The sequence below is a fragment of the Saccopteryx leptura genome, chromosome 3 (assembly GCF_036850995.1).
Source record: "Saccopteryx leptura isolate mSacLep1 chromosome 3, mSacLep1_pri_phased_curated, whole genome shotgun sequence".
Taxonomy (NCBI): Eukaryota; Metazoa; Chordata; class Mammalia; order Chiroptera; family Emballonuridae; genus Saccopteryx; species Saccopteryx leptura.
The window spans coordinates 177508826-177520870 of record NC_089505.1 but is presented as its reverse complement, the minus strand read 5'-3'; the positions used below and the strand labels follow the sequence as shown (position 1 = coordinate 177520870).

At 44.4% G+C, this 12045-nt stretch overlaps 1 protein-coding gene across 1 annotated transcript; it reads right to left on the bottom strand.

Annotated features, from left to right (window-relative positions):
- Positions 1-295: 295 nt before the first annotated feature.
- Positions 296-11100, bottom strand: LOC136398373 (uncharacterized). The gene is made up of 3 exons (XM_066372676.1): positions 10984-11100; positions 7270-7509; positions 296-549 (listed from the first exon to the last, which is right to left on the bottom strand). Exons 1-3 carry the CDS (start codon positions 11096-11098, stop codon positions 296-298), a joined length of 609 nt encoding a protein of 202 aa, XP_066228773.1. The 5' UTR covers positions 11099-11100.
- Positions 11101-12045: the final 945 nt, after the last annotated feature.

Below are 12045 nucleotides of genomic sequence, written 5' to 3'. Positions count from 1 at the left end.
GGTCCGAGCCCGGAAAGACTTCCTGTGTGCCTGTGGGAGGCAGTGCCCGGAGAAGCAGCCCATGCACCCACAAAAGGATAGAGCCCAAGGAGGAGAGGGGTAGAGCCCAAGGAGGCATCCACACAACAGCAGGGGAGAAGCCTGGAGAGGCAGCTCATGTGCCCACAAGGGGCGGAGGCCAGTGAGGCAAGGAGTCCCCCATGCCTGCGGAGCAGCCCAAGCTGTGGCCTGTGAGTGCATGCTCATGCCTGAGTGTCTAAGGAGGCAGAGGTAAAGGAGGGCCAGTGAAAAGACCTCACATCAGGAATAGAGAGGCCACAAACACTGGCCAAGAGTAGATAAAGGCCATCCTAGGAGTGCAGCAGATAGTTACAATGGCATCAGGGCCCAGCAGAGGCAGCCACAAATTCTGGATCTCCTGTAGCTCCAAGAAGGTTGCTAAGGGCCAGTCAAAAGTAGTGACTCCCAATGGTTTGCACAAGGTTCCAGCCAGGGATGTCCAGGGCTGGTATATCCAGACGCCAGATACAGAAAGCATCAGCTCAGGACCTAACAACCATAAATAGAGTGGTATCTAGTCTATACAGAGACAAAATGGAAAGATAGAGAAGTGCAATTCAAATAAATCAACAAGAGAAATCCCCAGAAAAAGAACTCAATGAAATGGAAATAAGATACTGGATGCAGAGTTTAGAATAATGATTGTTAGGATGCTCAAGGATCTTGGAGCAACAATAGATGGACAAAATGAGCCCCTAAATAAAGAGATAGCTGGCATAAAAAAGGACACTGAAATCATAAAAAGGAATCAGACAGAAATGACAAACACAATATCAGAAATGAAGACTACACAAGAAGGAATTAAAAGCAGGCTGGACAAAGCAAATGATAGTATCAGTGATTTAGAGGACAAGATAAGTGAAAGCATGGAAACAGAACAGCAAAAAGAAAAGAGGATCAAAAATCTGAGGAAACATGAAGAGAAACAACATCTGCATAACATGGATGCATGAAGGAGAAGAGAAAAAACAAAATAGAAAACCTAATTGAAGAAATCATAGCTGAAATCTTCCCTAAATTGATGCAGGGTAAAGTCACACGAGTTCAAGAAGTACAGAAAATCCCCTTAAAATGGAACCCAAAGAGACATACACCAAGACACATCATAATTAAAATACCAAGGCTAAGAGATAAAGAAAAAAACTAAAAGCTGCAAGATAAAAGCAGTCAATCACCTACAAAGGAGCCCCCATAAAGATAATCTGGTTTCTCAACAGAAACACTTGAGGCCAGAAGGAAATGCTAATAAATATTATAAGTAATGCAGATCAAGAACCTACAACGAAGACTTTTTTATTCAGCAAGGCTATCATTTAAAATTGAAGGAGAAATAAAAAGCTTCCCAGACAAAAAAAAAAAACACACAACAACACAAAAATAAACAAAAACAAAAAACAAAACTCAAGAAATTCATTACAACCAAAGCAATGCTGCAAGAAATGTTAAGGGGCCTGTTGTAAACAGAACAAAGGTGGGAAAGTCTAGTAAAAGAGTAATGTAGGTTTAAAGAATAAAATGGCAATAAACAACTACATATCAATAATAACCTTAAGTGGAAATGGATTAAATGCTCTAATCAAAAGACATAGCATAGCTGCATAAATAAGAAAACAGAACCCATACATATGCTATCTACAAGAAACCCACTTCAAAATAAAAGATACACATAGACTGAAAGTAAAAAGATGAAAAAAAATATTTCATGCAAATGGAAATGAAAAAAAAGTTGGGGTAGCAATACTTATATTTGACAAAATAGACTTTAAAACAAAGGCTGTAGTAAAGGATAAGGAAGGTCACTACATAACGCTAAAAGGAGCAATCCAACAGGAAGGTATAACCATTATAAATATATATGCACCTAATATATGAGCACCTAAATATATAAAGCAGATTTTGATGGACGTAAAGGATGAGATCAATAGCAATATTATAATACTAGGGGATTTCAATACCCCACTAACAGCACTGAATAGGTCCTCCAGAAGAAAATTAACAAAGAGAGAGCAGACTTAAAGGACACACTAGATCAATTCAATTTAATAGATATCTTCAGAACTTTTCACCCTAAAGCAGCAGAATATACATTCTTTTCAAGTGCTCACAGTACATTCTCTAGAATAGATTACATGTTAGGGCACAAAAGCAGTCTCAACAAATTTAAGAAGATTGAAATCATATCAAGCATTTCCTCGGATCACAGTGGCATGAAACTAGAAATCAACTACAATAAAGAAACTGAAAAACACTCAAACACTTGGAAACTAAATAATATGTTATTAAAGAATGAATGGGTTAACAATGAGATCAAGGAAGATATAAAAAATTTCCTTGAAACAAATGAAAATGAACATACAACAACTCAAAATTTATGGGACACAGCAAAAGCAGTCCTGAGAGGAAAGTTCATAGCATTACAGGCATACCTTAAGATGCTAGAAAAATCTCAATAAACAATTTAACTCTGCATCAAAAGAACCAATAAAAGAATATCAAGTAAAGCTCAAAGGAAGTAGAAGGAAGGAAATAATAAAGATCAGAGAGGAAATAAATGACATAGAGTCTAAAAAAAACCCAAACAATACAGAGGATCAATGAAACCAAGAGCTAGTCCTTTGAAAAGGTAAACAAGATCAATAAACCATTAATCAGACTCACCAAAAAAAAAGAGAGGACTCAAATAAATAAAATTAAAAATGAGAGCAAAGAAGTAACAACCAACCCGGCAGAAATACAAAGGATTTTAAGAAAATACTATGAAGAATTGTATGTCAAAATATTAGAAAATCTAGGTGAAATGGACAAAATTTTTGAAACATATAATCTTTCAAAAACCAATCTTGAAGAATCAGAAAACCTAAACAAACCAATTAAAACAAATGAGATCAAAGAAGTTATCAAAAAATTCCCAACAAACAAAAGCTCTGGGCCAGATGGCTTCACAGGCGAATTCTACCAAATACTCAAAGAACTAACTCCTATCCTTATCAAACTATTTAAAAAAATTTAAGAGGAGGGAAAACTTCCAAGCACCTTTTATGAGGCGAGCATTATTCTGATTCCAAAACCAGGCAAAGACACTACAAAGAAAGAAAACTATAGGCCAATATTCCTGGTGAATTTAGATGCTAAAATTCTCAATAAAATATTAGCAAACTGGATCCAACTATCAATGAAAAAAATCATACATCATGATCAAGTGGGATTTATTCTGGGGAGGCAAGAATTGTACAATATTTGCAAATTAATCAATTTGATTCATCACATAAACAAAAGGAAGGAAAAAAATCACATGATTATATCAGTAGATGCAGAAAAAGCATTTGATAAAATCCAGCACTCATTTATGATCAAAACTGTCAGCAAAGTGGGAATACAGGGAACATACCTCAACACAATAAAGGCCATCTATGACAAACCCACAGTCAACATCATACTCAATGGCAAAAATTAAAAGCCATCCCCTTAAGATCAAGAACAAGGCAGGGATGCCCCCCTTTCACCACTCTTACTTGACTGTTGTTGTGAGTCGGGGGTGCAGAGAGAGAAATCAGCAGATGAAATCATCATGGACTGGCAAAGGACCACCGCTAGCTCAGGCAAATGGCGCCAAGTTCGTGCTGTGTCCTATTTTTATTCACAAGATTACAAAAAGCTTGTTTACTTAGAAATTGGCATTGCATCAAGCATAACCTTTACTTAAAGATACATGGAATACATCTGCATGATAGCTTAATAACAATACAATATCAAAAGGCATTAACTGCTATTGCTTCTATGGTACCCACAACATTCCTCTCTTTATCTCAAGAAATAGCCTTGAGGCCCTGGCCGGTTGGCTCAGCGGTAGAGCGTCGGCCTGGCGTGCGGGGAACCAGGGTTCGATTCCTGGCCAGGGCACATAGGAGAAGCGCCCATTTGCTTCTCCACCCCCCCATCCCTTCCTCTCTGTCTCTCTCTTCCCCTCCTGCAGCCAAGGCTCCATTGGAGCAAAGATGGCCCGGGCACTGGGGATGGCTCCTTGGCCTCTGCCCCAGGCGCTAGAGTGGCTCTGGTCGCGGCAGAGCGACGCCCTGGAGGGGCAGAGCATCACCCCCTGGTGGGCAGAGCGTTGCCCCTGGTGGGCGTGCCGGGTGGATCCTGGTCGGGCGCATGCGGGAGTCTGTCTGACTGTCTCTCCCTGTTTCCAGCTTCAGAAAAATATAAAAAAAAAAAAAAAGAAAGAAATAACCTTGAAAGGAACAGAAATCTTATGAGAATGTTTTACTAAGAGGAAAGCCCAGCAACTGCTTTCATTCACATAGATCCATTTCAGTGACCTGCCTTCGAGTCACAAAACAATTGTCTTGGCAAAACACTATTTTCTTGTTGGCTGTGTTCCCATCCAAGGTCATGCAATGGATTATTCCACTACATTCAACATAGTTCTGTAAGTCCTAGCCATAGCAATCAGACAAGAGAAGAAATAAAAGGCATTCCAATTGGAAAAGAAGAAGTAAAATTATCATTATTTGCTGATGATGTGATACTGTACATAGAATATCCTAAAGTCTCAGTCAAAAAACTACTGGACCTGATAAAGTGAATTTAGCAAGGTGGCAGGATATAAAATTAATATTCAGAAATCAGAGGCATTTTTATACAACAACAATGAACTGTCTGAAAGAGAAATTAAGAAAACAATCTTCTTCACTATTGCAACCAAAAATATAAAGTACCTAGGAGTAAATTTAACCAAGGAGGTTAAAGACTTATACTCAGAAAATTATAAAACATTGATAAAAGAAATCAAGAAAGATACAAACAAGTGGAAGCATATACCATGTTCATGGATAGGAAGAATAAACATCATTAAATTATCTATATTTCCCAAAGCAATTTATAAATTCAATACAATTCCATTAAAATACCAAAGACATACTTCAAAGATATAAAACAAATATTCCAAAAATTTATATGGAACCAAAAAAGAAAACAAATAGCCTCAGCAATCTTGAAAAAGAAGAATAATGTGGGTGGTATCACACTTCCTGATATCAAGTGATACTACAAGGCTATTGTATGCAGAACAGTTTGGTACTGGCATAAGAACAAGCTTAAAGATCAATGGAATAGAACAGAGAACCCAGAAATAAACCCACACTTTTATGGACAATTGATATTTGACAAAGGAAGTAAGAGCATACAATGGAGCAAAGACAGTCTCTTTAATAAATGGTGTTTGGAAAATTGGACAGCTACCTGCAAAAAAATGAAAGTAGATCACCTGCTTACGTTATTCACAAAAATAAACTCAAAATGGATAAAAGACTTAAATATAAGTCGAGAAATCATAAGCATCTTACAAGAAAACATAGGCAGTAAGCTCTCCGACATCTCTCGCAGCAATATATTTGCTGATTTATCTCCACAGGCAAGTAAAACAGAAGACAGGATAAAGAACAAATGGGACTATATTAAACTAAAAAGCTTTTCACAGCTAAAGACCATAAGAACAGAATAAAAAGACAAACCACACAATGGGAGAACATATTTGACAATACTTCTGATAAGGCTTAATAACCAAAATTTATAAAGAACTTGTAAAACTCAATACCAGGAAGATAAACAATCCAATCAAAAAATGGGCAAAGAAATTGAATAGACACTTCTCCAAAGGGACATACTGAAGGCCAATAGGCATATAAAAAAATGTTCAACATCACTAATCCTTAGAGAAATGCAAATTAAAACCACAATGAGATACCACCTCACATAATTGTTAGAATGGCACTCATTAACCAAACAACACATAATAAGTGCTGGCGAGTATGTGGAGAAAAGGGAACCCTTCTGCACTGCTGGTGGGAATGCAGACTGGTGCAGCCACTGTAGAAAACAGTATGGAGATTCCTCAAAAAGTTAAAAATGGAACTGCCCTTTGACCCAGCCATCCCACTTTTAGGAATATATCCCAAGAACACCACATCACTGATTCAAAAGAAAAAATGCATCCCCATGTTTATGGTAGCATTATTTACAATAGCCAAGATCTGGAAACAGCCCAAGTGTCCCTCAGTGGACGAGTGGTTTAAAAAGTGGTGGCACATATATGTAAGGTATTTTTCCCCACCGAGAAGGAAGGAACAGGTCTCGGAGCCACCAAGTGTGGTAAGTTCAAAAGGCTTTATTCAGTACAAAGCGTTCCCTGGATGAGACTCACTGGCATGCAAGATGGAGGGTCAGAAAAAAATCGCACATGGACAGACTGCGCGGGTATATTTAAAAAAGAGTCCCTCTAGGGCAGTCGGGCTAATATGACGTAGAGAAATCTTACTGGCTAACAGTCAATCGCCTTTGTTTCCAAGGAGTCCTAGGAAGTTTCTTTTTGGCGTGCTTGACTGTGGGCGGTCCTAGCCAAAGTTCCCAGAGCCTAAGTTCCCACGTGAAGAGCCTTCTATCCACCGACCTTACATTCCAATCTTTTTGTGTTAATAAGGGGCGCCGCTTATTCGTCTGGCTACTTCCTGCTGAATAGGGGCGTCGTGGGGAGGGGGAGATCGGAAGGTGGTGGTTTTGAGGGGTGTCCAGAGGAACATCTGTTTGGCCATGAGTTGAGGAACTTCGTTGGTGCAGTTTGAACAGCATTGCTCCCTGCTTCAGTTCACTCTGGTGGCAGGTTCCTGGTGGGAGGGACAGGAGCAACAGGAGGGTCTGCATGGCCCAATTTTTTTGTGAGTCGCAGACGAGTAAGGCCCAGTGGTTCTGACTCCCAGAAATCCTATATGGGAGCAAGTTTGAGGCGAGAGACATGATACCAAGGTGTTTTCCCTAGGAGCTTAGCTGCAGTAGGAGTAGTCAGTATTACCGTATGGGGTCCCATCCATCTGGGCTGCAGGGAGCCAGGCTGGAGCTCCCTTAGAAGAACGCTGTCTCCTGGTTGGAGGGGGACCGCTGGCTGTGTTTCACCTGGATCCCCTATGGGAGGAAGGGTCCAGTCCGCGTGTTCCCTGAGAAGATGGTGAAGTAAAGACAGAAAAGGGAGGTACGTGGCAAGAGGAGGGGGGTTGACAGGTAAGCTGTGATTGATTAGGAATGGCCTACCATAAACCAGCTCAAAGGGGCTAAGTCCAGTGGGGTTTCGCGGGGTTGCTCTGATTCTGGTGAGTGCCAGGGGAAGGAGGTTTGGCCAGGAGAGCCTGGTCTCAATGGAAAATTTAGTTAGCTGACCCTTCAGGATGCCATGGGCCCTTTCCACCTTACCCAATGATTGAGGGTGATAGGGTATGTGGAGTTTCCAGGTGATGTTGAGAGAGGTGGCAACCTGCTGGACTATTTGGGCATTGAAGGCCGGGCCGTTGTCTGACTGGATGGTAGTCGGCAGTCCAAACCGCGGGATGATGTTTTCAACGAGAATGGAGGCAACGGTATCTGCTGTTTCTCGAGAAGTTGGAAAGGCTTCTATCCATCCTGAAAAGGTGTCAACAAAGGTTAAGAAATAACGGAGTTTTTTGTGAGGGGGCATATGAGTGAAGTCAATCTGCCAATCCTGGCCTGGCACGTGACCCCTCAGCTGATGAGTAGGGAAGCGAGGGCGGAGTCCCCCTTGTGTAGAGGCTTTGGAACAGACAGCACATGCTGCATGTACCTTTTCGATAGTCTGCTGGGGGCCTGGGAAGAAAAAGAGTGGTTGTAAGAACCAATAGAGAGCTTTTGGCCGTATGTGTAAGGAACAGTGGATATCAGAAAGGAGAGTTTCAGCCTGTTCTTTTGGAAAGGCAATTCTATCTCCAAGAAATATCCATCCCTGGTTGCACACGTCTCCACCCTTTTTGAGGAGGGTCTGTTCTTCCTCAGGAGTGTAGGAAGGTTTCAAGGAGGTGGAGAGAAACATGAGAGGAGAGGGGGAGGCTCCCAGGGTGAGGTTTTGAGCTGTCGCATCGGCCCGAGCATTTCCCAAGGCCACCGGGTCCTGAGAGGTTTGATGGCCCCTACAATGTACCACAGCTACCTCAGCAGGAAGCTGTAATGCCTGCAAAAGTTTAGAAATGAGGGTAGCATTGATTATGGGGGAGCCCCTGGTAGTGAGGAAGCCCCTTTCCTTCCAGAGGGCAGAGTGGCTGTGGGTGATAAGAAAAGCATATTTAGAGTCAGTATATATAGTTACGCGTTTTCCCTGGGCCAGAGTGAGTGCCTGCATGAGAGCAATCAGTTCTGCTTTCTGGGAGGTGGTGCCCTCTGGCAGCTGTTGAGCTTCTAGGGTGGAGGATGTCGTGACCACCACGTAGGCTGCCCGTCGTTGTCCGTCGGGTCCCTGTACAGAGCTCCCATCTACAAAGAGTATTAGATCTGGATCTTTTAAAGGAGAATCTGATAATCCATCTCGAGGCCTGTTGAGGAAATCTATTAGTTCCATACAAGAGTGGGTGGGTTCCGGAAGTGTCACTGGAACTGGCAATAAAGTGGCTGGGTTGAGTCTGGGAGAGGGTAAAAGAGTGATTGAAGGGTTTTCGATGAACAGGAGGTGAAATTCTTGTAGGCGGGAAGGACTTAACAGAGAAAGAGATTTGTGTGAAAGGAGGTCAGTGAGCCTGTGAGAGGAGAACACAGTGATGGGTTGAGAAAGGGTGAGCTTAGTAGCCTCCTTGGTGAGTTCAGCTGCTGCACCCAGTGCCCAGAGGCAGGGCTGCCAGCCTTTGACAGTGGTGTCCAGTTGTTTAGAGAGGGGCGGTATGTAGGCCCCACAGGTTGAGTTAACACGCCAACAGCATTACCATGCTTTTCATCAGTGAAAAGATGGAAGGGGCGCCTGGAGTTGGGTAAAGCGAGAGGGGGAGAGGAGATGAGGGCATCTCGAAGGGTACAGAAAGCCCTTTTGACGGTGTTAGGGCATATGAGAGGTCCCGTAGGAGTCTCCTTTGCAGCCTCATAGAGTGGTTTGGCTAAGAGAGCAAAATTAGGAATCCAGTGTCTAAAAAAGCCTATTAGACCAAGGAAAGAAAGAATCTGATCAGCAGTGGTAGGTGGTTGGAGACTGAGGATGGTCTGAGTTCAATCTAGGGTGAGACCTCGGGTGGTGGGACTCAAGGCGATACCCAGATAGACTACAGACTGAGAGTGAAGTTGAGCCTTAGCAGGGGAGACACGATATCCCTTCATGGCAAGAAAGTTAAGAAGGGTAGCTGTGTGTCTTCTTGAGACAGACAGGGAGGGACTGCAGAGAAGTAGGTCATCTACATATTGTAAGAGAGTACTAGTCTCGAGATCTCATGCAGCTAAATCCCGAGCCAGCGCCTGTCCAAACAGGTGTGGGCTGTCTCTGAACCCCTGGGGCAGGACGGTCCATGTAAACTGCTGGGCTGCATTAGTGTCCGGATCAGTCCAAGTAAAGGCAAACAGAAAGTAAGAGTCAGGGTGTAGAGGAATGGTAAAGAAGGCATCCTTGAGATCTAGGACTGTGAAGGGAGTGGTGTCTGATGGAATGTGTGACAGTAATGTGTAAGGATTAGGGACCACTGGATGGAGGGGAACTACTGCCTCGTTGATTAGGCGTAAGTCTTGGATGAGGTGATAAGCTCCTGAAGGTTTTCGAACAGGAAGGATGGGGGTATTGCAGGGAGAGTCCATGGGAATGAGTAAGCCTTGGTTTAAGAGGCAGGTAATTATGGGTTTAAGGCCCTGGCGGTGACTTGCTGAAATAGGGAATTGGGGCCTAGATGGAAATTGGGAGGGATTCTTTAAGCGGATGTGTACAGGTGGGTGGTGGGTTGCTACCATAGGGGTAGAAGTGTCCCAGACCTGAGGGTTGACAACATCCGGTGGAATAGGAGGTGTGACTGGGTTAGAGTGATCTGTGGTAGTGGGAGAGTCTTCAGTCAGGAGAGGTAGGAGTAGGTGGGAAGATGCTGTCAGCTGGATAGTGGCCCCGAGACTGTGTAGAATGTCTCAACCCAGAAGGGGTACAGGGCACGATGGCATGACTAAGAACGAGTGTGAAAAGGGAATTCCATCCAAACTGCACATCAGAGGTGGTGTGCGAAGAGGAGAAGAAAGGGTCCCGCCCACTCCCATAACCGAGACCTGTGAGGGAACTAGAAGTCCAGAGTATGTAGGCAATACAGAGAAGGTAGCCCCCATGTCCACAAGAAATGATATGGACTTACCCGCTACCTGTAGCATCACCCATGGCTCAGAGAGAGCAATGAGGGTCTCCGAGTCCGGGGCCGCATCAGTCGTCTGCGAGGCCTAGAAATTCAAATGATGGCCCCACCTGGCTGGCTTGGTCTCCCATCTGAGCAGCCTGTCCTCCACGTTGAGACGTCGAGGATGAGCCTGCTGCCAAAAGGGGACAATCGCTCCGCCAGTGACCAGGCTGCTTGCAGTTAGGGCAGGGCTTAATGGGCGGCCTCGGGCAGGGGCACTGCTGGGACCAATGACCCTCCTTGCCACACTTAAAGCAAGCTCCTGGTGGGGATCCTCTTGGTGGCCCGGACCTAGGTCGAGCACCCTCTGTGCCTTGCCCTTGTTGCTCTGGCCTTAGGGCTGCCACAAGAGCCTGGGTTTGGAATGATACTTTCTGCTGCATGCAGGCCCGGCGTTCAGCCTCGGCCTGTTCCTCTCGACTGTTAAAAACCTTAAATGCCATGTTCATCAGGTCTCGGATAGGGGTCTGGGGGCCCTCTTCTGCCTTTTTAAGTTTCCTCCGAATGTCCGGGGCAGATTGGGAAATAAAGTGAGTGGCTAATACAGTGGCCCCGGCATTGGAGGTAGGGTCTAAACGAGTGTGGAGGACCATAGTGTCAGTGAGGCGATTTAAGAAGAGAGCTGGATTTTCCTCAGGTCCCTGAGTAATTTCCCTTAACTTGTCATAGTTAACTACCTTTTGTGCTGCATCCTGCATGCCAGCTACAAGACATTCAATCATTTGGTCTCGTCATCTCCTACCTGTTTGTTCCACCTGGTAATTCCAGTTGGGGTCCATGTCAGGGACTGCCTCTGGGCCCACCGGCATTTGAGGGTTTGAGGCGTGGACCTTATCTGCATGAGCTAGCGCTGCCATCTGGATTCAGTCCCGTTCATCGGGGGTAAGGGTAGAAGACATAATAGTATAGACATGCCAAGTAAGGTCATATGCCTGAGTGAGATACTGAATTCCTTGGTATAGTTGGTAGGATTAGAAGAGTAAGAGCCCAAGCGCTTTTCAATTGCAGACAGATCAGAGAGGGAGAAAGGCACATGAACTCGAACAACTCCTTCTGCTCCGGCCACCTCACAGAGAGGGCATAGGAGGTTGGCTTCCTCTTGTGGCCTGGAGTGAGATCGGGTGTGAGCACTGACTGGAGAGGAGAGAGAGAGAGAGAGCATCATTTGCAGGTGGGGAAGCAGGATCTAGCGAAGAGGGAGGAGGAGTCCGATGGGACCGAGGGAGCCGAGGAAGTCTTGCAGGAGGGGAAGAGAGTTCCTCGGGGGAGTCAGAAAAGGAGGAGGAATCTGGAGCGGAGGGTTTAGCTGAGGTTTCTCTGGCCAAAAGAATGTGCAGTGTAGAGCAACCGGCACAGAGTTTAGGACGAGAACGCAGATGCCAAAAGCCCTGAATATAAGGAATTTCTGACCACTTCCCAGCCTCCTGGCAATAATTCCGTAAATCAGTAAGGATGTTAAAATCGAAAGTCCCTTCCTGAGGCCACCTGGTCTGGTTATTTAGCGGGTACTGTGGCCAGGCTATGCTACAGAAGAAGATCAGTTTCTTCTTTTTCAGGGAACGATCAATGTTTGAGAGATTCCGGATCAGGCACCCCAGGGGTGTTTTAGAGTCAGATTTGGATCCCTTTGCCCCCATAATCACCCTCAGTTCTTGGAGTGGTCAGACTTGAGTATTAGCGTCCGAAAACTCACGGTCGGGCCACGGACGGAAAAGGTAGAGTGGAAATGCTCCGGATGTCTCTAAAGCAAATGCACTCTGTCGGAAAAAGAAGTTCCTGACGCAGCTGCGGTTTTGGACAGGGA

What these genes read in the sequence shown, in the direction of transcription:
- LOC136398373 (XM_066372676.1), bottom strand. Translation starts at nt 11,098, where the DNA reads ATGGCAGCGCTAGCTCATGCAGATAAGGTCCACGCCTCAAACCCTCAA. An exon ending in TTACCAGGTGGAACAAACAG is followed by an intron (nt 7,510 to 10,983) that starts GTAGGAGATGAC and finishes ACACCTTTTCAG; the next exon opens with GATGGATAGAAGCCTTTCCA. An exon ending in GGCCCATGGCATCCTGAAGG is followed by an intron (nt 550 to 7,269) that starts GTCAGCTAACTA and finishes TATGGTTGTTAG; the next exon opens with GTCCTGAGCTGATGCTTTCT.